At 40.1% G+C, this 27,308-nt stretch overlaps 1 protein-coding gene across 1 annotated transcript in view; it reads right to left on the reverse strand.

The window, feature by feature from the left end:
• Gli3 (GLI family zinc finger 3) overlaps positions 1–27,308 on the reverse strand; it is a 257,609-nt gene that overhangs the window by 44,987 nt on the left and 185,314 nt on the right. Inside the window, exons 7-9 of the mRNA XM_076864152.2 lie at positions 21,943–22,156; positions 21,030–21,143; positions 19,264–19,404 (exon numbers count right to left, since the gene is read on the reverse strand). Coding sequence (XP_076720267.2) covers positions 19,264–19,404; positions 21,030–21,143; positions 21,943–22,156 — 469 coding nt within the window. The remainder of the gene's footprint in view (positions 1–19,263; positions 19,405–21,029; positions 21,144–21,942; positions 22,157–27,308) is intronic.

Consider the following 27,308-nt stretch of genomic DNA (forward strand, 5'->3'; position numbering starts at 1 on the left):
TTCTTACTACTGTAGCTTCCTTCTTTTACTCTCTAGTAAATCGCATCTCTAGTTCCAGAGTCCAAAGGCAGAGTCAGCTGGGCGTGCGCCAGTAAATGAGAAGAGTGGAGAAAGGGGAAATAAGGAATGAGGCAGCTTTGGGGTGGGCAGGCGGTGCAAGGTTGACATCTCAGATCACTTTCTTGTCAAAGCTCAAGTTCAGCATGGTCTCCATAAGAAAAATGATGCTACCACTCTTGGAACCATACCAAACGCGTGTTTCTACCCAAAGAAATCTAGTTGTTTTGCTACTTAACTCTAATTAGAATATATAACTCCTCCAAAGATAACAACCTAGGCTTAGCGAATTATACAGGAAACAGATTCTAAACAGAATGCAGCTTCTCCTTAGGTACATTAGGGGGACCAAAATCTTAAGCACAATGCTGTCCCAAACACCTATAATACCAGTGGCTCAGGGTGGGGAGGCTGAGGCAGGAAGATTGCAAGTTCAAAGTCAGCCTCAGCAATTTAGTGAGGACTTCTGTCAAAATAAATAAATGAAGGGATGGGGATGTGATTCAGTGGTTAAACACCATGCCCCAGGGTTCAGTCTCTAGTACCAAAACAAACAAGCAAAACAACAAGCCCCAACTGTGTCTGTCTTGCTTTGAGCTCCTGGTGCTTCCCAAACTTTAAAGACAGTTCTCAGATCCCTGTATATGCTTGTTAGAAATGCAGATTCCTAAGTGCCCCCTACGGGGTCTAGGATGAGGCTTAGAAACAAGCAGTAGCACTGATGCAGGTAGCTCCTGGGCTTTACTCTGCGATGACACCTAATTACTACTTAGAAAATGACCATCGTCTGTGACCAGGGGGGTGTCCCAGGGAAGTCATAGGAAGAGGGTAGGAAGCAGTCTATTTACAGGATTTTACCAAGTAAGGTAGAAATTCACCTGGTGACATGAAAACACAGGCTATCTCATAGGCTCTTGTCTTAGAACCTTGGATCCAGTAGAAGGCACAATCCACCAAGGTCCACCAAGCAGTTCTCTCATAAGACTTATCCAAGAAAAGGCTCCTGCTGGGGCCAGTCCTTTGGGAAGCACTCTTCCTATGTCAAGCCTGACAAGATAAGGGGCTGTGTCGGATGGCAAGCCAGCTCAGCATGCTGCTCAGTTCAGGTGACATATTTTTTTTTTTTGAAGGAAGACTTTCTCCATGAAGGAAGCAGTGTACTGATTGGCATCTGGCACAGCCTTCTTCTCTCACTGCAGCCCAGTGACAGTCTGTGACCTGGAAGCCCAAGTGCAGACCACACTCTGGTAATGCTAAGTTAGAGGGTCTTGTTCTGACCTCCTCTGGCCAAGAGCCTCCCCACCAGGGATGAGCAGACAAAAAGACCTCGAGCTCAACTTTGCTTCTGCAGGACATTATGAACAATTGAGACTGGAATGACTGGGTCAAACAGAAACTGAGCCTGCTGCCAGCACATGGACAGGACTCTTCTTAAGTTCCCTCCTCTGAAAACAAACCCCACCATCGTGCCCATTAGGTGTGCTAGGTCAAGCTACGGAGGGGTAGCGACATGCAGGGCAGATATAAAAGTCAGCTTCTCCACGCCTCTCCAGAGCCAGGAGTAGGAAGAGAAGCCAGTAAGCAGAAAATGCCTGTCCTCACATTCCTGCACTGAACTCTGAGAAGGCTAAGACTTCCCTTTGAAACCTGACCACCCCAGTCATTAGGCAGGACCTTGTTGATTGACAAGGTTAAAGTATAAAGCATTTTATTTAATAGTTTGTTATCCTGTTTTACAGCTTCTAAATACTTAGGTATAGGGTGTGTGAGTTCCCATTTGTACTCTTGCAGATATTTTAAAGGGCCGGCCAAAAAGGTTCCAAAGAGAACGAAAACTCGTGATTTGTGTGGCTGGGGTCAGTTACATTCATTCCCAAGCTGGGATTGGGTTATCCCAAAGGAAACATTGATTCCTTCAAGCGAACCAGACAGGTAGACCCCCGAGTTCCTCAGGGAAGACATTTCTGACCCAGAATTCCTAAAGGGGACAGGTTAAAGGAAAAATAGTAAGACCATTTCACAAAGTACTCTTTAATAATTAAAGAACTTCCTTGGTTCTTTTATTCACTTCTCAACCTCTAAGTTTATTAACACTTTTCAGGAATTTCTGATAAAAGCACACTGACCGTAAAAATAATAATAGTGTCGGGCCACTTCTCAGGGTGTGGGGGTGTTGCTAGGTTCCACAGGTCCAACATGAGGATCCACTAAATCCCTTTTCTACTATTCTCAAAGTAGTTGATTATTTTACCTCTCAATGGGTTTAACATTAGCACTTACGAAAGGATCTCAGAATAAAGTATATAGGATATAAAATACTCAGCCATCAAGACTGGTTTCTGATAAAAAAAAATTCTAAGAGAAATTTCATATAAAAGATTTAGGGCAAGTCAGGAGCAGTGGTGCATGCCTGCAATCTCAGTGGCTCAGGAGGCTGAGGCTGAGGCAGGAGATCAAAAGTTCAAAGCCAGCCTCAGCAAACGTAAGGCACTAAGCAACTCAGTGAGACCCTGACACTAACCAAAATACAAAATAGGGCTGAGGATGAGACTCAGTAGTCGAGTGCCCCTGAGCTCAATCCACCGCCCCCCCCCACCCTTTTTAAATTTTGTGGTGCTGGGGCTCAAATTCAGTGCCTCACATATGCTAAGCAAGTGCTCTGTCACTGAGCTACACCCTCAGCCCTCAAGAATTTTGGGGACCCAAGGTAGTTCTGGGGTACAAGGAAAAGCAGAAATGTCAGAACACTCAACTCTTAGCTGGTTTGTTACCTGAGGAATGCAGGCCTCAGCCTCTCTGATAGCATGTCAGTGTAATTGGTTTTACTAATTAGTAATTTATTCTATAACCGAAACTTTTTAAATAGACAGAAAGAAAGAAATCTTGAACTAGATGGGAGAGGAAAATAGAGGAAAGACTGTTGGACATGTTATAAAACTGAAATGATGTCATTATGTTTTTGTGAGAACAAATGCTAACCTGTCCCTCCTTTGAACACACGCGTGAATTGGCTTTCGAGAAAAAACTTTGACAGGATAAAAATATTTCCCTCAAGTTTGAGAAGGGGTGACAGTTCATTGAGTCCAGCAACCCACTGGATGCTCTGGATTACCTTTCGGTTCCCTGAACCTAGGACTGCCCAATTTAAATACCTCACATTCTAATACTGGAACTCCCTTTTACCGGGGATAGCAGAGTGGCCAGCTCTCAGTGTTTAGTTTTTCCTTACAGCAAACCTCTGTCTGTCTGCCTGTGGTTTCCACGCATGATCTATGATCCACACACTGAGAACAAGCCAGATCCAGCTTCCATAAGAATGTTGACTACCTTCTAATGCCAGAAGGCAGCTATCATGACCTCCACTCAGCATAGGTCCGCCCTCAAATCCCCCAATTTCTCTTCCCCGGTTCTACCAACCACTCTACCAAGGTTTGCTGGGCTATTTCTCTACCTGATCCAATGACTATCACTCAGTATATTTTTAGAATGTGGAGAGGTAGGCTAAGTAGTATTTTCCAGAAATTACTTGAGCATGATTCTAACAGTGTATTTCAGTTTCTGTAGCTGAGACTCCCATTGGCTAGTTTTGGTGGCAAATCCCATCGTCTAGATTTTAGTCAGTTTTTTTCATGGCTGTAAACTAAATATCTGACAAGAGCAATTTAGAGAAGAAAGAGTTTATTTTGGCTCACAGTTTCCAAGGTTTAGTCCACAGTTGGATAACACCACAGGTCTGGGCCCTAGGTGAGGCAAAACATCATGGCAGAAGGGTATGGCAGAGGGAAGAAGCTCAGGACAAAACAACCAGGAAGCAGAGAGAGCTCCACTCACTAGGGATAAAACATATACCCTAAAAGCACAACCCCAGTGACCTACCCAGTCACACCCTACCTGTCCAGAGTTATGACCCAGTTAGTTAACCCATATCAGTGGATTAATCCACTGACTAACTATACCTCTTAATCTAATCATGTCATTGTAAGAATTCTTGTATTGTCTCACACATGAGCTTTTGGGGGACACCTCACATCTAAACCATAACACCTAATAATAGTGAGCATATAATTAAAGGCCCTATATCTTATTATCATAACCTTTAATCTCCTTGGTACCATTTTAGTGTTTTGATTTTCCAAGATCTTTGAGGAGCCTGATTCAGTTATTAACTGGTTATGAAAATTTATCATCAACAAGTTTGATGACAATCATCCTCCACAACCATGTCCTGGAAACAAACACATAATTTGTTAGGCAATCCAGGGCTGAGGGCCAAGCCCAACAACACTGTGTGCAGCCAGAAGCAGCTCCCTTGATGATGCCAAGCCACACCTTATCATCCATCCAAGGACTACATCTCGAAGCTGCTGTTTGCACCACCATCTTTCTCTGCCTTGGTCACAGCAGCGTATAAAATGTTTTTGCTGAAGTCTCAATGTATCATATTTACTGCATTTCCCTGACCAATCAGTCTAATGATATTGTCAAAGAAAACATCAGTTGGGTCCAGAGTGACTATTTCTTGGTGAACCAAGAGGGTTCCACTTATTACTATTTTATCTTGTAATAGGACACCACATTTTTAACAAAACTATAGTTTTTTTTTTCCAGAAATGACTTGAAAGTCTCTGCTTATATAATTTTCAGAATTCATTTTCTTGTCCCCCTGATAGAACAGAATGACATTTACCACCTTTCATCTTCTAGCACCTCACCCATTTTTGATCATTGATCAAAGATTTCTTTTATTGGTTCATGGTTTGATTTGTAAGGAATCTCAATCCTCTGGGATCAGAGAATCCTATCTGCTAGAGAGATGTTGCTACTCAGTTGGCCTCTGATCTCATTTGTCTGACTCCCTCATTTCAATTAGAAAGGCACACTTTCTCGTCTTCCTGTTAACCCCTCCCCTTTTTCTAGAAGGAAAACCCACAGAGGGCCTCATGAAGATCTTGGCTGTATCCTCCAGACCCTTGTTCCAAATTAATCAAGGCATTAACAAATGAGTGTTTACTCAAATACAAAAGACAAGAAGAGACAGTAGGAAGTGAGTGGCTTGCTTTCACTGCCATGTCCATTCTAAACCATTAGTTCCAAGGCATGGGGCCTCTCCTTTCCTGGATCCCAGGGTAGCCCCTGTTGTGGTGATCAACATGCCTCTGCAGCACCAGTGATTGGGTAAGTCCGTGTCACCACTTCTTTCTTATTTGTATGCATTCATTTTCCATCTTTCATACATATCTTCCTTCCTTCCTTCCTTCCTTCCTTCCTTCCTTCCTTCCTTCCTTCCTTCCTTCCACTGGAGATTGAACCCAGGGGTGCTTTACCATTGAGCCACATTGCCAGCTCTTTTTATTTTTTATTTTCATATGGACCTTGCTAAGTTGCTGAGGCTGGTCTTGAACTTACCATCCTGCTTCCTTAGCCTCTTGAGTCGCTGAGAATACAGTATTGCATAAACACACCAGGCTTTTATGTTTGTTTTCTTAGATAATTCATGATTGCTCCGAGTGCATTTCTTGAGTGACCCTAAATCCCTTGAAGCATCTTCTCTAAGGTCTTTTAATATTCAGCTGGGCTCACTGTGAAGCTCAGCTTCCTACTCTGAATGGTGCCTGGATAGCTGTTACTGTGTGAAGGATCATGGGGCTGATTTGCTAGCTATTTCCCCCTAGAAAAGTCTCATTTTTGCTTCTCTGCCTTTGAAGAAATAAAGCTTCAAGTGAAACTACTAAATAAAGTGAGCTGTGGGAGTAGAGGGTAGAAGTGGAAACCTAGTGTGGAGTTTCCAGTTGCAAAATCTTAGCCTTCTCCAAGTGTTGCTCCCAGCTTTCAGTTTAGTATAATCATTATTATACTGACTCCAACAGCAAAGAACAGGTGCCTGTTCTTGAGTTTACGATTTAGCTGGAGTCAACACATTCAGTCCTAGATGGTTGTATGATAAGGAGGACACACAAAGAAGCTACTGTAAAAGCATTATGCCCATTTTTACTGAGCAGAGCAAGAAGTACAATCCCATTCATCAGAATTGCCACTGGTAGCACAATAAGATAACTATGGTTGACAACAACTAATTGAATATTTCAAAACAGCTAGTAGAGAGGATTCTGGATGTTTATGGTGTAAAGAAATAATATGTATCTAAGGGGATAGATTTTTTCAATTACCCTGACCTCATCATTACACATCATTTACATGTATTGAAATGTTAAGCTGCACCCCATAGATATATACTTTACTATGTACCAATTAAAAATTAAAATGTACTTTTTAAAAATTAAAAAAAAACATATTTAAAAAAAGAAATACAATTCGGTCAACCTATCCGTCTATTTTGTCTAAGCCCATTAGATCTATTTTTCTGAATACTCTTTCTGTTTTTTCAACAGTCCTAGCCTGTTTGGGAAAAAATGGCCACAGCAGAGGTATGAAGCTTACTACCAGGTGATGCCTGTGTGACCCTCGATTGGGAGCAACACAAGGTCCTGCACAGCTCACTTGACTGCTCCCAGGGGAGCATGCAGTGCTGAGGCAGGAATGATGGGGAGTACTTCCAGGGGATTGATGAAGTTGGAGGCAACACCACCTGAGAAGGCAGAGCCTGAAGAGGACAGCTTAAAACCCACCACAGCTTTGGCAGTTTCTCAAAAAAGTTAACATAAGGACATAGTAATCCCACTCCTAGGGCTATATCCACAAGAACTGAAAACGGTATTCAAGCCAAAACGCATCCAGAAATGTTCATAACGACACAAGAGCAAAGAGGTCGAAACAGCCCTAATGCTCATCCCAATTCAAGTGCTTAAATAAGCAAAATGTAGTGGGAGACACTCAATGGAATAGTATTCAAGCAAACGAAAGGAATAAAGAACTTATGCCATCGCATGAATGAACTTTGAGATCATAAGGCAAAGTGAAAAAAGGCAGACACAAAAGGTCCCAGATTATGTGATTCCACTTATAAGAAATATCCAGGCTAGACATATCCACAGAGATAGAAAGTGGATTAGTGATTTTCAGGGCCTCGGAGAGAGGGAACAAGAGGTGGCTATTTAGTGGGTACAAGTTGCTTTGTGGGTAGTGAAAATGTTCTGGAATTTGAGGTGAGGGCTGTACAACCTGGGTGTGTGAAATGCCACTTTAAAATGTCCAAAATGGTCCATTTCCTGCTATGTGTACTCAGCCACTCTGTCTTTACTCTAGCCCAGGGAATACGCTGGCCAGGCCCTGCCCAGGGCTGTCCTTGTCTCCTCCCTCCCTCCCTCCCCCACCTCCTGCAGGTCACATGCCTCGGAGCAGAAAGGATAAACCTAATGAGCCCAAGTGTCAGCGCAATATAAATTACAGCAAGGGGAAAAAAGAAACAAGTTGATGCATGGCTGAGGATCTAAAAGAGGAATGTCCACCATTGTTTGTGATTATGGATCACATCACAATCTAATAGCAATTTTTATTTAATCAATAATTTCCATGCTGAACAGACAGCCCTGTTACAGAGAATCGACAAGCAGGTACTGATAGCAACAAGCCTCGTTATTAATCTTTCCTCTGCCGGCTTATCAGCCAAACTACTGTAAAAGGCACCACCAAGATGGATTTTAGAAGCCACCTTTTCCCTCCCCCGCCCCACCTTTTTCGTTTTCTCTCTCCCATACCATTTCATGTAATGTAGACTTTACGTTTATTTGCGTAACCTGGGGCTTGAGTGGCATAAAAAGGCAGTTCACATTAAGCAATTTCACAAATCAGTAGGACCTAGACCATTGCTCAGGGTTAGCCATTATAGGCTAATAAATCATACTTTCTCTTTGAGTTGTCAATCGCCAAAAAAGCTTTGTACAAGCGCTGGCATCTGTAATTCCGCAAAGGCTTTTCATCTTGAAATAAGATGCTCTGGACTGATAACAAGAATAATCCCCTCTTGATCAAGAAAAAAAAAATCTGCATTTTACCAATTAAAGCTGCTGCCAGAAGCCAAATGGCTCAGCACTGAGACTCCACTGAAGTTTATCTCTGCTAAACACAAGGAGGGATACAGTGAGGGCTGTGTTTCATTTGCAGCTTGACTACTTTATCTTGCAGTGAAAACTGCGCCAGAGGAAGAAGGTATGAGAACTTTCACGACCTTTAAGAAAAGCCACTAGGAAGACCCGCTTCTTGTGAACCAGGGCTCTCCCTCTTGTCCTGGGAAGCTCCCGGGGACACATCACGTATGCTGAAGCACAAGGTAACACCCAAAGAAATGCCAAGTCCATGAAGGTAGGCAGGAGGGACCAAACAAGACGACGAGCAATGCTAGAGGAATCCTGCAGATGTAACAGGAGACAGCTGGTCCAGTTTTGTCATCCTGATTAGAAAGACATGTTTGGAACTCAAGGTTATGTATTCATAACTAGGAAACAAGGCACACCAAGAAAACCAAACAATGAAAAAGGGACGATGATAATAATCCCAATGAAACCATTACTCACTGGCTCTAAAATCTTGACTAGTGCTCCAGCAGGCAATTTCCAGAAATTGTCAGAGATAATTCTCTCACCCAAACTTCGATAATCTAGTTTACCTGGTATTTATTATCTTATTTTGTGATATTGAACCCAGGGGTGCTCTACCATGGACTACATCCCCAGCTCTTTTTATTTTTTATTTATTTATTTTTTATTTTATGGTAGGGTCTTACTTAACTTGCCCAGACTGGCCTCAAAATTGAAATCCTCCTACCTCAGACTGGAGTTCACTGGGATTATAGGTGTGTGCCACCATATTTGCTGATAAACCTACTTTAAGAGTGACAACAGAATCTTACAACCCTTAAATAATGAACCTGAGATCACACAAGTAAGAGACAGTGATTCCATGCACAAAACCAACTCAAACAAGGCTCAGCCAGCAACCCAGAAAAATTCTAACTTCTCTTTGAACTTCTTCTACAATATCCATATTAATTGCCAAAACTGTAATTGTGAAACATCTCTAAATTGTACTTCCAAATCCTTTTTTTTTAATTATGTAACATTAAAGTTCAAGATGAAGCTTAACCCTAAAGGTTTATTTAATTTTTATTTTTTATTTGCTCTTTTTAGATACATATGACAATAGAGTACATTTGGACATTTTATACATATGTGGAGTATAACTTATTCTAATTAGGATCCCATTCTTGTGATTCATACTTCCATATTCTTAAAAATAACTAAAGAATTTCCACTGGAGGTCTCATGTCTGACCCTGCTCCATCACACACAAGCCCTGTTTAATATATTGTACTTATGGTTACTGGGGCTCTGCAAAAATCAGTTCAAGATATTTTTAAAGATCACTGTGGCTCAAGCCATTCCACTCGCCAAAAACATTTGCTTCTCCTTACTCCATCTGGAATAGACATTAAACTACCAGTCTAGCAATCCCATCCCCAAGAACAATGTTCTTCAAATCTTACCTCCATTGTCCTCAGGCCTTCCAGACAGATACACTTTGGCTCTGCCCTAATTGCATAACTTACCATTCTTAAACCAAACAGCATCAAATGAATCAATTTTATACTTACATTTCTAATCCAAGGAAATGTCAAAAACCCCAGCCTTTTATTATATTATCATAATCATACATAAAATTCTCCTATAGAATTAACTCCTTTCTATTGTCTTCTCAACATAGAATACTCAACACCTCCCTGCAATGGTCTTTCCTGTTTAAATCCACCTGCTTATTGAAAACCTTGCTCAAATTCAATATCTATAAGACCCTTCTCTCATTCCATCTTCTGCATCTTTTCCTTATTTGTTTCCCCACTGCCCTGCTTGTACATCTACAGTATTCCTAAAGACTTTACATGTGGGTTGCTTTTACCCAAAGGGACAGACATGAAATATGTGTGTGTGTGTGTGTGTGTGTGTGTGTGTGTGTATGTGTTAGGTCTTGTTCTCCCCACTGCTTTAGGTCCAGGCTTTCTAGGTCTAGCATGAGGCTTTTTACTTCCAGACACTATGCCTGCAATTTGTGTAGCAGCCACTAGGTGGTGATGTGTTATAGCAAGCAGGACCAGCCACAGATAGGAAATCTGCAGTCTTGAATTAATGGCATACTTCCTACTATTTAATTTAACTTTCATAAAAAGTCTCCTTAGTCTCTCCACTCTTCAATTGAGTTTATTAGTACTACTTATAGATTCTATTTTTCCTTGTGTTTGAATAATATTCTCAAATTTATATAGCATTTCCATTATAAGACGTCATTCTAGCTTTACAAACAAAACAAAATAAAAATCCCATAAACTTACAGATAAGAAAGTGGGACTGAAGTTGTAGAGTGTTTAGCAAAAGTAGAAATAAGATTTCCAACACACTATCCAGAATTCTCTCTAAACCTCCACTAGCTGATGACTGCTAGTGAGGTTTTGGGTGACTAGGTGGGGTGGCTTAAGTTTAAGGTCTTAGCTTATACATAGACTTTTCATTGATGTCAGGTGTTCTAGGGAAAAAACAAAAAATCAAACAACAACAAGAACAACAAAAACAATAACAACTTTACCCTGGCAGTATATGGCTAATATCAGAAAAACCTAAATGTCCCCTCAATCTTCAAAAAATTTGTGAATGAGAAAACTGCTTTCAGATCCCAGAGCTCTGTTCTATGTCAAGTCATGAGCCTGATCTCCAGCTCTGCTTTCCATGATCTCAGAAGCTGGAGTCTGAATGACTTCCCTTGGGTTGCAGAAGAAATAACTATGGTGTTCCTCCACCAAGAAAAAGGGCTTAGCTGGTTACAGGTCTTGCTGGGAACTACTGAGTGGCTAACCTTGGCAAATATGGTTTTTGAATTAAACTCTGCCAATTTACACACACATGCACACACCCCCTACATACATATATTTAAATAGCCTTTTGATAGAGACTTAAATCAAGTCATCTTTCTTTTAATCTGAACATTTAAGCTGAGAAATTGCTTCTTTAATCACAAGTGTATGAATAAAATGTTAGAGACTATAAATATATGTGACATATATTCTATTCATATGTATGATCTTACACCCACCCCAACAAACACACACACACTTACACACACAGGAAGAGGAACTTTATGGCAGAACTAAAGGCCATTTTGATCCCCAGGAGACTCTTGAAAATGTCAGGAGATAGTTTTGGTTGTCACAATGGGGGAGAGATGCAACTGGTATCTAATTGGCAGAGGCCAAGGACACAGCGCAGTTGCCACAACAGAATGATTGGCCCCAGTGTGCTAAGGCTGAGACATTTTGGTTGAGGCTTATCACTCAGGAGAGAATTACATCAGGACATCAGAATACACAGAGAGAATGAGACTCTGAATCTCAGCACAGCACAATTGAGAACAAGAAGGGAACAGAGGACCACCCCAGTTTTTATCTCAGAGGGTTTCACGAACTGGAGCCCCAGTCAATATCTTTATGCACATATTAATTTTATGCTATTGTGCCAACCAAAACACTATCTGAATACCAACCTAAACCTTTTTTGACAGGTAGCATGTTTGGATATAACAGCCTCTAAATCACTACATTTTTTCTTTTTATAAGAAAAATTACTAACATTTTATTGAGTAGAATATTGTTTCACTAATTCCCTGACTAATTTATGAGTCCAATACTATTATTATGCTTATTTCACAGACAAAGAAACTGAGGATCAGAAGGTCAACATGATCCGTAGGGTGGAAAGCAGGCCATGAACAAAGTCTGTCAGCTTTGAAACTCACATTGGACTGCTGTGGGGTAACAGTGGTAAGCAAAAGTGTTCTTTTAGATCAGGAGCTATTTCATCTTATAAAGAATAACAAGAATAACAATCAGGCCTCAAAAGTTTATCAATATGATTCGCTTTGCTCCTACCCATATTCCCTACCTATTTTCCATAAACTTTTCTGGTTTCTCTTATGAACTCATCCCTATATTAAGTCCTAGATTCTCAACTATACAGTGAAGGCTTCATGATGTCTTGTCTCATATTGTTTCTATGGTTTTATGTTCTTATTTTAGACCAGTGCTTGAGGGTCTATATCATGCTTTTAATTGCTCACTCCAAATGTTGGGCCTGAGAGGACCATGCAGGTGTCATCAATTCACTGGGGCACCTGCCAGGGCTCTGCAAGTCTTCCAGTGAAGAGCTATTGAATCAACAGCTAATTTGATAAAGTTAGCTCCTACTTTTCCTAATAAACATAAAGAGACTATATGTACATTATGCTAGCAATCTGCTGTAGGCAAGTATATTTAAATGAGCATAGCCCAAAGTGACCATGACTCCCTCTTGTATAAAGTGGGTTCATACCCAATGTCAAGGAAGACTAATTACTGGCAGAATCCAGGGTCTACCTACAGTATCAGTCAGAACTAATAAAAAAAACTTTCAGTAGGAAAATGCTTCTTTGATGGAGAAAACACTTATCCTTTTTTTTAAAATATATTTTTTAGTTGTTGATGGACCTTTATTTTACTTATTTGTATGTGGTGCTGAAGAATCGAACCCAGTGCCTCACACCTGCTAGGCAAGCGCTCTAATCGAACCCAGTGCCTCACACATGCTAGGCAAGCGCTCTACCACTGAGCCACAACCCCAGCCCAGAAAACACTTATTCAATGAACATTTTGATGAAATATTCTATAAGGGATACAATGCATGAACCAATAGAAGAAAGTAACTATACACTGCCTCTTCCCTAAGCTCCATCCAGGGGCAGTTAACTATAACAGACTGCAGTGTCTCCCCCCATCCATTTCCACCATTCCTCCCATACTGAAAGGAAAGGGAGAGCTCAGCACAGCACTCACGCTAGCTGCCAGCCAATATGGAACTTGAGATGAAACCTGTTTGCCATCCTTACCCCTAAAGACTATTCAATTCAACACCTTCATTTGCTTTGATTAAAACTGAGGTTCAAGGAGGGGTAGTGTCTTGGCCAAGGTCCATTCATCAGACACACTGGAAGAGAAGGGGGTCTCTTGGCTTCAGTGAAGTGTGTCCCAGTTTAGCAATTATATAAAATAAGCCTTAGAGCTAACACACAGAAGCTACAAAGACCGACAGCACAAATCCACCCTCCTCCCCCATCAACCCTGCAAAAAACAAACACATAAAACAACCAGAGATGAAGTGACCTCGTTTAGACCCTCTGTCTGTTTCTCATTAGGCCTCCTGCATGTGATCTCTTCTTGGCCTTGGACGTTGGGGACAGCGTTTATTTTCACGGCTGTTTCACAGTATGATAAGTGAGAAAATAACGTTCGAAAGGGTCAAATGGTTCCATGGAGGTCATCCCAAGAGTCAGGGCAGAGATGGGGCTGCCACTCAGAATTCCAGCTGGGTCTTGGGTGGGGGGGGGTAGCTGGTGGACCACACAACCCTCACACCCTGGCCCCAGCCCCATCTTCTGAGTGTCTTTTCATGGGAACAATTTCTGCAGGTGCAATTTAGTCAGCAACTTTACAAAGAATGTGACCCTTAAGGCAAAATTGTCAAAGGATGGCTTTGAAGTTGGTAGTTCTTACGTCTATATTTTATATGCCATGTTTCCAAATAATTAGAGTAACTAAATTAACTGGCAACTCCATGTACAGGAAAATAAGATCAAAATCTCCACTCATTCATTTTAGGTTTTATGTGCACATAAAACTAATTTCTGCCTCATATCTGAGGCCCCTATCACATCTTAAACCCAATTTTCTCTTAGGTAAGGATGTACAATGCCACTTTAGCAAAAGGATCAAAATTAGATGGAAAACATTTAAAATGCAAATTTAGGATCATGGTATTAATATGAAAATAATGTCTGCACGTTGTAACTCTTCCTCAGGTTTCTACGGATACATCAATTCTTCACAAATTAGATGTGCTTTCTTTACATCTAAATCTCTATGATATTAAAAAGAAAGCTCTTCATTTTCATGCTGCTGATCATGCTGCCAGTGTATACAATTTGTTTCCAAATGGCAGCAAAGGTGATTATAACTGTATTCTTTGGATAAAAGAAACTTTAACATGCTTTTAGAGATCAAAATTTTCAGCCTTGAAAGCATTTAAAATCCAAGTAGGTGGTTAATCACTCTACAAAAAGGGGAATTTTTGACATCATGCTAAAAAGATACAAATGGAGGATTATAGTGACTTAAATGCCACCCAATTGAAGCTGGGTGCTCTCACGTTCTCTGTAGTTCTGCTGTACAAAGAGAAGACAGCATTCCCCAGTATAATTACCATGGTCCTCTGTAAGGTTACTCTGCAGGGGATCAGGGTAAGAAATAAAACCATTGAAATAATATGACTTTTTGAAGACCAGTAAGAATAATTTTATAGGTTACTTTTAAAACAGAAATAGAGGTCTGAATTATTGAAAGTGAGAGCAAAACATTGTGGGGAGATAGCAAACAGGTGGGTAAGAGGTATGTATGGTGATGATGCTATTTTTACTTTTTCAGATGTCAACAATGATGTTTTCCAGTATAATGAGGCACCTAGCAGTGGGGACTCCACTCTAAGACGCATATCCTTTGCATTTATTCCTTTTTTCCCTATTTAAGAAACCTTACAAAACACTGATAGAGGCCCAGAGTCATTCAGGACCAAAATGTGCAAGTTTCAGAGTACCTGAGATGAATTTATGCTACTTTAACCATCAAAGAATCAAAAAATAGAACTTAGGTCTATGACAAAATTAAAACATGAGGGAGATGGATCTCAGCAAGGCCTATAGCCTCTTTCATCCATGTGAGAAGCCAGGCTGAGTTTCTTTGCATAATAACACAGGAAAACCAAAGCCCAAACCAAATATTGCTTTGTGAACTGACACTGTAAGATTTTCAGAAACAAATTTCAGATTCAAGTCTTTCGTAATGTAATGTACAAAGACACAAAGAGTCTAGTTAACTTAAAACTGAAGAAAAATGTGGACTTAAACTTATTTTGAGATGTTAACATACGTGTCTTTCAGAGGTCAAGGGAAGAGACAATATGGAATCTTGATGAATGGATATTAAACTTGGGTCTTAATCAAATGTGCTTGAAATTAATGTTTTTACCATCTACTCCTATGTATTTCTTGCTGTTATTTTAACTGACATCAAGGAAGGGACAATGTACAAGAAAAACCTGGTTAACAAAAAGAAAAATATATGTGTGTGTGTGTATATATATACATATATATTTGTATAATACACATATTTATATATATAAAATTTCTTAGCCTCTTAAAAGTAAATTTATGGCAAACTTAATACTAGCTTAAGAGCAACAAAGCCCAATTATAATTATCTTGCTCGAAGAGAAATTAATTAAACATCCCAGTGATAAAGGCACCATCAGCAAACCTAGAATAAACACACACTGGAGAAGGAGAAGGGCTTGAAATAAAGGGAAAGAGAAGGGGAGGCAATATTCAGCCCATCTGTTCGGACAGTAATGGACAAGGTAATCTTTTCAAGAGTACATGGAGTGCATTACACTGGAAATGAGACTACCTGGCAGGCAAAGTCAGCCAAGTTCCTAATTCTCTTCTTCAACTTTGTGATTTGCTAATGTGAAACACATGTCTCCCTTTTGCACCAAGTTCAAATAACTCTGGAATTCCAACCGTGCAGCTCAGCGACTGAACCAGAACAAGGGGAGAACTTGTCAGGATTTAAGAGCTTTCAGCAAAGCCCTTCAATTGCAGCCAGCACCCTATTCCACGGAAGGATATCAATTATAGATAGTGACTTGCTTTAGCAGGCAGTCGGGACTGTCAGACACTAGATAGACAACCATGAAGAATCATGAATCTTTCTATTAACTGTAAGAGGGGGAAAAAGAATGGGTCATGGCTATAAATAAGGCAGAGCATCAGAATGGTTTAACACCTTGCCTCTTGGTTGTATGTAGCATGAAAATCAACTAATTCAGGGAACATTTTCTCTCCAAGGAAAGCCATGGGAATAGAAAGGGTTAATGCTTCCCCGGTCCCTAAAAAAATGTGAGCTTTGTAACTGGTATTTATTCCATCTGCCACCAAAGTAATTAGGTGGACTTGAAGTAGCTATTCCTTCAATGAACAAAATTGAAAGCACCTATTCTATCCCAGGCCACCACTAATGCTACCAGATACCCTATGAGCAGTAAGGAACCTGAGCGCCACACAATGTGAAATCAATTTAAATACACAAATTTGGAATTTTCACACTTCCAACATGAGTAAAAGATGGAATATGGGCTGGGATTGTAACTCAGTCATAGAGCACTTGCCTAGCATGTTTGAGCACTGGGTTCAATCCTCAGTACCACATAAAAAAAATAAGTAAAATAAAGTTATAAAAAAAGGTGGATTATAAGTGATATGAGCTAGTGTCTTTATTTAAATTATAATTTGTAATTCATTTAATTAAGTTTACCTACTCATATAATTTAGCTCAGACTAAAATTAATATCATAAAGATAACACATAGGACTTTTTTCTAATCCTGACATGAATTTCTTCCAACTGACTTGGAAAAAAAGGAAAATCCACTGTTTATATTTACATTCCTATTTTTTAAACACAGTTTCCATAAAATAGAAAACGTGATAATCATTCACTTTGCAGTTTAAACAGCCATCCCTTAAAACAATTCAGATATCTCTAGGCAAACACCATAGGGACCTTTTGTCACTAGCTTAACTACAAATACTTGCAATATTCAAGGTTTTTGAAGTACTTTCACATCTGGGCAGTTAAAGGGTTAAGCTTCTATCACACTCTAAAAATGTTACCCTAAGCCCAACCTATCATGAGAAGCTCAGTTCATTTTAAATGTAAACTTATTTGATAATTAATCACAGGAACACAGTGCTCTTTGGAAACTACAATGACTTACACTCCAAAAAAGCATGCTGAGACTTGGTCATCCCTCAGACCCTTAGGAAGATTTTTTTCCCTGGTGCTAGGGATCTGATTCAGAGCTTTGTACATGCTAAACATGTACTCTACCATTGAGCTACACCCCCAGACGCTCAGAAGGATATTTTTAAAATCAAGCAGCACAGCACCCATCTTTTCTGTAACAGCAGCTTTGACACAAATGATTTTCTTCATTTATTCATTATATTAATGGCATATGAGACTATCTCCTTATTAAAAAAAATACTCCCTCTCCCCTTTAGTATTACAATGTCTTTGTGGTTTCCTTAAGGTGGTCTGAAAGAACAAAGAGTGATTAAGTCAGGCTGTTTAAAAACAATATTTGCATCAAACTAAATAGAAAAACGTCAAATCATGTTCATGAAAAACATGAGGAAATACACCTGAATTAAAAACAGTTGACTTTCCAGTTTTCATCTGTGCTGAGAAAGCTATCATTCTTTCCATATGATTACAAAGAGACATGATTAAAAAGAAATGAGGGGGACAAACTGCTAATGTCATGCTAAATCCTCAAAACACCCTGAATATAACATTTCTCATAACCTGGCAATCCGTATATTTAAACAACTACATAACTGCAATGGGATATATTATATGGGGTGGGCTAAGTTGCAAAAGACACACTTTCAGACTTCATGCATTATATAGGTATAACACAGTGAATTCCACCTCTACGTGTATCTATAAGGCACCAATCAAAAACAAATAAATGAGTGAAAGGAATACCAGTAGAGGAGAGGTAGGAGAATGGAGGGAAAAAAGGAGGGAAAGAGAGGGACACCAGGTATTGAAATGGAGTAAATACAATTCTGTGCATGTATTTGTCAAAATGAACCCAACTATTATGCATAATTATAATGCACTAATATAAAAGAATGTAAGAAAATAAAAAAAACAAATACAAACAAGAAGAAGATTGGGGTTAGAGAAAAAGTGCTGTCCTAAGCTGACACAAAGAGGGGTTGCTACATCACACCACCAATCACGTGAGAAAGAAGGTTAGGATGAAAGAATGTCCTTTCTTAGGTCCTTGAGCACAGAGCAAGGCCTGGAATATAAGTGGTCTGAATTGGTTATTTTACTTTTGTTGCTCTTATTGCCATTTGCTTTTCTTGTAATTATTTTCAGAGAGGATCAAAACAAGGGAATAAAAATAATGGACAAATGTTTAAAAAGAGCTCATGCAACCCATGAAACATGTCAGAGGGGCTTTATAATTTCAATGTTTAAGTAAAGAGAGTTATCAAGAAATATGTGTCGAATTAAAAAAAAAAAACAAAGTTACTGTGAAAGAATGGATAGTATTAGTGTGTATACATGTGTGCATGTGTGTGTGTGGGCACAAATGTCAGAGAGACAATCACAACACATGCTCTGTCAGATTTTCCACCATATTAAAGCTTAAGAAGCTGCCCTGCTTTAAGAACCTTGCACCTCTGCACAAAAGTTGTGTGAGCCTGTATCTTTTTATTCTGGATGCTCTAAATGCCCCTTTGCATCAGCTGTCCTCGGTTCTACCTGCCAGAGAGACTCTGCTGGCCTTCAAGAAAGTGTCAAGTATCAGGAAGTACTGGAAAATGAGGTAATGGGTAAGTGGGTGTGTGCGTGCATGTGTGTGCATGTGTGTGTGCGTGTGCGCACACACACTACATTATCTGAAATAATACACCGGAGAGACATCTGAACCTGGTTCTGTAGGAGATGTAGTTCTCTATCTGACCGCCATGTGGTTTTTAAAAACATTTAAAAACACATACGACCTTTTCCATGGAACTATTAACCCCACAGGTCAAAAATTATGGAATAACTTACTGCAAATGTCTACCTAACTTCAATAGAGTAGGAATTGTTACATAGAATAAAGGGATATTCCTTAGGCTGTGAGGGTTTGCAAGAGGGGCAAAAAAAAAATAGAATCCCACCCCTACCATTTTTTTCTATTGCTACCAGGTCTTGGAAGGGAATCAAAATTGGTTAAAAGGTTAATAATAATTCATGTCCAGCTTACTATTACTCAATAACCATCAAAGTCGCTAACTCAAAATAGTGTTTGCTGGCTTACAGGATCAGAGTCATTACACTCTCTATTGAAGACTTTATTGAATTTTCCACTAAGCTTTAGCTGACTGAACAGGTCAAGCACCGTGGCTCAGAGTTTTCTTTATTCTCAGAAAGTCATAAAGCCCCCTCCAGTTTGCAACGCAGCTAGCTAAGAAACTTGACTCAGCGCAGGGTCAGGGAAGCCGACCTCCATGGAAAGGTCACATGGTTGGAAGGCCCAGTTCCTGAACACTGCTCACTTACGTGCACAAGTTGATCCTGGGTGTCAAACTCCCTTGTGCAGCCTTCCCAGTGGCAATTGGTCTCATAGATGACTTCAGGCTCCTGTTTGCTCTCATCTTTGTCCCCTTCTTCCTTGACTAGTGTTGTTCCTTCTGGCTGTTCCTGAAAAGGTAGGGGGTTGGGAGAAGGGAGCAAGAGGGAGGAAAAAATCAGACACAATGGGAAGAAAGACAAGAAGGGAAAGCAGAAATTTGATTTGGATTTGTCTTCCTCCTGATGTAATTTTTCAGGGAAAATAAAACAGAATCCTGGTCTATCAGCTGGGTTTTGTAAACTCACAAAGTCAAAGACCTGGAATCATTTGTGTGCATATTTTCAGATTTGCCAAGCACACCTTTGGAGAGTTTTTTAACTGGTGCTTTAAGACAACTACCCAAATCACAGTGATGATAAAAAGTTAAAGCCAGGGCTGGGGATATAGCTCAGTTGGTAGAGTGCTTGCCTCCCATGCAGAAGGTCCTGGGTTCAATCCCCAGCACCACATACACAAACAACAATAACAACAAAACAAACTAAAATGTCATCTTTAAAAAAAACTCAAAACAAAACCCATAAGAGAAGTCATTAAATTAGATTATACAGCCTTTTTACTCCAAAGATTGGTACTTCTACTTTGGTTGTTTTCAATCTTTTCAGTATATTAATTTGTCTATTCTTATATTTTGCAATTCAGGGTAATTTACTTCTAAGTCTCTTTTCCCTAAGGGATAACACCTTATTGTCTAAGCCTCTGGTTGCCAAGGACATGCTGGTGATCCAAGGCCTAAGAACCATAGCACCTCATGCTCTGGGACATAGTCCCCTTTCTAGTCTTCTATGGCACCTTGCCAGCAAGGTGTTAAAAAAAAAAAAAAAGTTTCCAGAATTCAGGGAAATTATTAAGCCTGTGAATTTGAGTCCAGGCCCAGATGATAAAACTATTCAGGTATTCCGGTATATTCAGCAAGGTGGTTATCTAGCAAAATGAATGAGGGAGAATGGATTTCAAAACCCACATCACTGGTTCATTCCATCCTCCAAGATCTCACTGAAGAAGAAATTTGGTGCAAAGCAGTTTGAGATTTGGACTGAAGCAGCCTGATGACAGCAAGATCCAGATTCTGTGGACATACAGACTCTTGTCCAGTCCACACTTTGGGATATTAACATTTGAGCTCCTTCCCATGTCAGGCACAAGAACTCATGAGATGGTCTTTGGGGTATAACCCACACATGCTTCAAAAGAGGCTAGAGACTGAAGTACTAGAAGTAGTACAGAATCTAACTAGTCTTAGGTAGCTCATGTCTTGATCCCTCCTGGAAGTAGCAAAGTCAGAAGGAAAAAACAAAGAAAGAAGAGCATGATCAGTGCAGGGAATATCATAGCTCTGCTCCAGCTTATGCTTGGGGCAGGAGCTCAGTAATTCAGGTCCAGGGTCAGGGATAAGAACTGAACCCTGGTCACATCTGTGGTCAGCAACCAATGAATCCAATCACTGACTTTCTGAACTATAGCTGCCTAAACTCCTAAGCTGTCTATGTTCTATCTATCAAGAACATAGACCCCACATAGCTTTCTACGTTGCTCATATTTGTTTTTGAGTCAGAGAAATGAATTCATTCACTCTATAACTGGTCTTTGATCAAGCACAGTAAGTATGGCCAAGTCCAACAATGCAGGGGATGAGAAAGTGCCGTGAAAAGACACCAGGCAGGAAGGTGGAAACTGAATGGTCCAGGTGTCCTACCTGCTGCCCCCGTGCCCCTGGGCTGGGGAGGTCTTCGTCAGGTTTGATCTTGGACCGTTTATTGTGCATCGGGTCGCCGGTGCTGCTCACTGCAGACTCACTTGTGGGCTTGTTCTGCTGGTCACATTTGTAGGACCAAAGACAAAAATTAGTTTTTGATCAATGAAAGGGACCATAATTAAAACCTGCAAATGGAGACAAGCAGGTTTATTTGGTAATAGAGCAATGACGCTGATAATGCCCCAAATCCCTGGTGACAGAGTTCAGACAATGTGCTCAAAGGCAGAGGATATGTTCATGAAGCAGCTCTTCATTTTTGATTCATGAATATAAACTCCCCATGGCTTTTCAAAACTCTTCTAGCTTCTGATAGAGCTGGGAACCTAGGTTTTTAACAAGTACCAGTAGCTTATTTCAAAAGAAAAAAAAAAAAACTGAGAAGACCATCACGAACCATTTGTGAAGTTCTTAATTAGAGAGTCCAGAGTCTTCTGCAAACAAATATCAGAGTGGCAATAACAGTGGAGGGAATGGCACCATTGTATTCTTATTCTAGTGTATAACATGGTGCTCAGTAGCAGGAGTAGATGTGGCTAAATGAGAGCTATACATTCATGAAATCTAATTTATAATAGATGTGGCTTATAGATGTTGCCAGGTCAGAGCATGGCCTTCAAAAAAAAAAAAAATGACCCTTGAAAAAAATGACTCCGTGGAAGATGCTCTTGCTTACTGAGGGGCATATACAGAGCATGTTCATTAAGCTGAACAATACACTCCTGGGTTAAGAAGACAGGATGCCAGGATAAAGCTGTGAGAATGCCAACATCTTATGGTGATAATGGCTGAAATGGTGACAAGACCTTTCTTCTGTTGACCAACATGGATGAGCTCATGAAGCTGTCTCTCTCACCTGTGAGGACTCAGAAGGGCCGGAGCTGACCTGGACTGGGTTAAGAACTGTAGGGATCCCTGGAATAGGCCTCTGTGTTGGAAAAGTTGGGGCGGGGTGAATGAGTGGAGGGCTGTGTCCAAAGGCAGAGCCTAAGCTTTGCTGTCGACTTAAGATCTGTTGATGCATATGGAGAGAGACGGGTGCAGATGGGTAGGTGAAGCTCAAGGCGGGACTGTATGGGGAAAGATAAAAAAAAAAAACAGACGACCATCACTTACGCTGACCTCAGAGACTATCACAAATACACAATATCTGCAGCTTTAGACCAACAATGGTACCAACCCAAATCATATGAGGTCTGTTTAAATTAGAAAATAGAAATGATTGCTGCCAAACTTCCAAGAGCAAGATGACTACAGAGAGGAGACACATATGTGCATGTGCACACACCCGCAGACCTGAAATAAGATTCTGCAAAACGGAAATAAAAGGCATCAGCTCAATAATAACTATTTATTGCAATAACAAACTTTATATAAAAAAGAGAATGGGCGACTACATGCTTTATAGTACTTTTATGGGCTCCGCGTTCCGTATGTTCCTGTGCATGAAGCAATTCCTTTAATCTTAGCTCACACCACGCACTTTCATATGTCTCCAGATCTTATTACAAGAGGAAAGAAAATCAATTGGTTAAATGTGTTTTGAACACCATGCTTGTCATATCACTCATTTGTTTGTAAAGATGGAAAGCTTGGTTCATCCAGAATGCCACCTAAAGAATTTCCATCAGCGCCGTCTGGTTACAGAAGCTGATGGATTAACCTCTCCCCACTGAAATCGGTGATCAATGGGCTTCGATGGAGGAATATTCCAATGGGAGAGCACAGCTCCCTCCTCTAGCTAAACAGCATTAAATGTCTATTACAGCCCATTATGCATGCTAATGCCTGTCACCACTTTATTATGCCACAGTATCTCAGGCTATGGTAAGTTCCGAAGAAGTGCTGCTATTACCTAAAGATTTCCCGACTAGCAGGCAGTGGCAAATTGTTCTTTGTGCCAGCCACAGTTTAGGAATCAAATCCTCTTAAAAGAAAGAAGGGCTCTTGAGGACTTTGCCAATGGCTTAAAAATGCATGAAAAACTAATCATTGCATTCATGAAAATTTCCTTTTTAAAAAAATAATCAGTGAAAAAAAATTATATATGTAGCTTCCTCTCCTGCTGTGTAATACTCAGAAAGAATCAGGGTTTCTTGTAATGTCAAAGGTAGAACTCATGCAAATTTCCAATCTGGTGGGTTAATTGCTATTGCTGTTAAGCATATTAGCTGAGAATAAAATAATTACAATAACAAAATTCAGACCATTTCAACAACTTTAAGTAATAATTCCAGAGATATACTCTGTTCATTAATGTGACTCTACATTTTTGCCTATTTGACTGCAATCCATAAAAGGCAGCTTCAATGGGATTACATTACTATTATTCCTACAGAGAACCTTCCATTACAATAGCTTGCCCATTTAAGACTGAATATCATTAAGAATACCCTAGGAGAATTCCACCAGGCTTTGAGGAACTCTCTTTTCATTCTGCATTGTATTTCTTTAATAAAGGAAAGCAGAAACATGGTGAAAACAGTCATTGTTCACAGTAAGTTAGGGAGGAATCAGTAATAATATTCCGTTTCTGCAGCGCTATAGTTTCTGCCAGTGTTTCCAAAAGCAACCATGAATGATTACAGCAAGACTTAGCTAAGGTAGCTGTGTGGATGATTGATAGGGCATTAATCAAAAGATGCATATCTGCCTCAGAATTTGTTCACAAGCTTTCTTCTAATAGCTGATTTCATGTTCACTGAGCTCTATGCCAGTTTGTCCAATTTATTTTTCAGTGTACAAGCCATTCATCAAAAAATGCAATGATTTAACACCCCCCCCTTCCTTTGGGTGAATGGGTATTACTAAGTGTGTAACTACCTTATTCTGATCATTAAAGAAACAAAAACCAAAGGACCCCACTTCATGTATAATTACAATGTCATGCAGACTTTGTGTGAACCTTGGCACACCTTTCCAGAGTTCCAGGGTTCCAGACTATCAGCAGACTCAGAAAGCAGTCCCAGAAGGTCACTGACACTTCTAATTTGGCGGGGCACAGAATTTGGGGCTTAAAGAAGTTGGTACCTGATCAGGAATCAAGACCATTAAAAAAAAAATGTTTCACAAGGCAGAAAATTCCTTTGTTTTTTTTAATACGAGCAATTCATAAATATTGATTGCCAGACAGAGTAGGCACCTTTTTAAAAAGATGCAGGAGAGAAGCCAACTGAGGCTCAACATTCCCATAGTTGTTCCCTAGGTTGTCAGTATTCCTTGGCCTCAGGGTGACTGGACAGGAGCTGCAGTACTTTCAACATACTTTGGGAATGCCTCCTTTCCTCCAGTAAAACCAAGTGATGGAAATAAAATGCTCTAAAATCCTCTTCAACTAATAGACTGCTGGCACCATGAGGGCACACATGGATCTATGATTTTCAGCCTTCCCAACTTATACATAATAATGCAGCAAGTAAAACAAGCACTTCTCTGCATACAAAGAACTGAGCAGAGAGGCACCAGGATGCCTTCTCTTAGCCCAAAAGAACTGCCACTTGGCTCCTGGGAGGTGCTGCAGATAGGGAAGCTGCTCAGCTTCAGATTACAAAGCCTGTTTAGAAATAACGGTAGAAGAGGAAAGCCTTTGGCTGGGGAGTCAAAACTCCTCTGTTCTCAGAAGCTGCCTAAGGAGTTCTCAGACTGTTTTCTAAGGAAAGAAGCTGAAGATGGACCGTGATTGGGCACACCACATGGGATGTCAAGAACAACAGACAGAATGCCCTTTCTATAAATGATGCCTCCCACATGCACCCTCTACCCTCTTGAGTGAGAAAAATGTGTTGGGGGAGAAAAGAGCATCTGAGCGTTTCTGGTGATTGAGGGGTAAGGAAACTCAAGACATTACCTCTTAAGCTCTACATCCAAGTGAGAAGGGCCACAGAAGAGGGGAGTCCTGCACTCTAACAAACTCTTGCCTCTCGGCACAGTAGCATTTGGCATTTGCTATGTTCCCTGCTTGGAACCCTTTGCTTCCATAGCAACTTCCTTTTTTGTCATTTGGGCTTCAGCTCACAATCACCTACATACAGAGGTCTTCTTGAACCAAGGCCCTCAACAAAATGAGCTCCATCTGCATCTCCCTGCCACATCGATGTTATCAACTTTGGATGATTCTTTTCTCATGGTGGCTGGCACACAGCATTCTCTACAATTATATTCTTTCTCTCCCCTCCTAGAAAGGAAGGCCCAGATGAGCTGGGTAATGGCACTGAGCACACAGCGGGTACTCAATGCTGAATCTGTGACTGGATATCTTCCTCAGTACATTCATTTTCCTGTGCTGTTGCAACAAATGACCACAAAGTTAGAGACTTGAAACAGCACAGTTATCCATCATCTTATAGATATCAGAGGTCAAAAATGGGTTGACAGGTTTGTATCTCCTGGAGGCTCTAGGCCCCTTACCTCATCCACATCTTTGAGAGGATGCTCACATCCCTTGGCTCAGAGCTTTACCTCACTCTGATCCTCCCTTCTGACTAAGCCTGACCCTCCTGCTCCCCCCTTATGAGGAACCCGTGATCACCTTAGAGCCACCTAGATAATCCAGACTAATCTCACCTCAAGATCTCTAGCTTCATAGCATCTGCAAAATTCCTTTTAGCATGTAAAGTAATGTATTCACAGGTTCCAGGGATTATGATGTGACATCTTCAGGACCGACCATTATTCTGCCTAGAAATAGTTATTTTTTTTTTTTACTTGAGAGAGGGGTGGGGGTGGGGAGAGAGAGAGAGAGAGAGAGAGAGAGAGAGAGAGAGAGAAAAGCAATCACTTTTCCCCTGAAAACTACAACCAGACATCATGCCTATAAAGTAGTGTTACATCATCAAAGCTAGTGTCTAAATTCACTTCTTCCTATAGCATCTCAGCAGCTCAGCAAAGACTTTGCAGATTACAAAGAACAGAATTAAAAAGAAAAAGTAAATTCTGCCTTTAAAGGCCCTGGGTGGGGAGGGGGGCCTTCCTAAATAGTTCATGCATTCATTTCACAATTTCCTAGAAATATAAAGTATTAATATTGTTGAAATTTTTCATAACTCACTACTCTCTCCTCTTCAGATCGAAAACGATTTAACACTGGAGTCTAAAACCTAAGTGTTACAACCTCAAGACCTTCCCATTGGTCACCCATTCTTCTCTGAGTTACTTGATGATAGATTAATTTTATATTATGATTCTGAATTCTTTTCATTCAATCATTAAAAGTAATGTATAAAAAACTATTTCTGTAGTCATCTTTTCTAACGAACTACAAGAATAGTAGGGTCCTTTAAGAAAGGAGTGACATTTATAAAAATGTGACATAATTGTTAGTCTTTATTTCATCAATAAGACCTTAGGAAGAAAGTGTTAGATGGCCCAGGCCATCCCTAGCACTATGCTAACCGAATCATGGGCCCTGTCAGATAATGGTCCATTAAGGAATTGCCAAGTGCATAAAATTCAGGGATTATGGTCCTGAAGGAACTATTAAATAGGAATATATTTTCCAAAAGTCCCATCCTAGATACTGTTTACAGCAGAATTTGGAGAAGTTTCTAGAGATAAGAGTTCCTTGAAACACACTTTGAGAAACATTTATCTAAAATATTAGTTTTAAAGAGGATAAATTAAGTATTAACTTACCCTTTATTTTACTAAAGAGTAGAAAAGAAAACAAATGCCTATTTTAGATGGCTGACTATCAGAAAAGATTTATGATCAATGGATTGTTTAAAGAGGCATTTCACTGAATACCATGATGCAGATGCAGAATTCTGGACTTCTCTATTTAAGGATAACTGCTCACAGTTACATAACTGCTCCTCCTTTATGTTCAGCTCAGAGCTGAGTTCCAAGGGATCAACCACCTGCGTCTGAGTGGGAAGCATTTCTGTTTTCCACAGATTTAAAAATATAACTTTCAAACTTTTAGTCTTTTTGAGAAAGTTATGATTCATATTTATTTATTCTGTATAAAAAACCAGAGGTATAAAGTTTTATCAGTACCCACTTACAAAGTGCAATTCTGTTTTACAAACTAGGGCTGAGGAACAACTCAGTGGCAGAGCATGTACTTAGCATATATGAGGTTGTGGGTTTGATTCCCAGCACACATACCCCAAAATTTGAAAATTGGGCTTTAATTCTTAATTTTGCTGTAAAAAGTATAGGAAACCTTCACTTATGTAGAAGTTTCCTGTGGGGAACCTTAATAACTATCCCCAACTGGACTAA

Source organism: Callospermophilus lateralis, chromosome 1 (assembly GCF_048772815.1).
Source record: "Callospermophilus lateralis isolate mCalLat2 chromosome 1, mCalLat2.hap1, whole genome shotgun sequence".
Classification (NCBI taxonomy): domain Eukaryota; kingdom Metazoa; phylum Chordata; class Mammalia; order Rodentia; family Sciuridae; genus Callospermophilus; species Callospermophilus lateralis.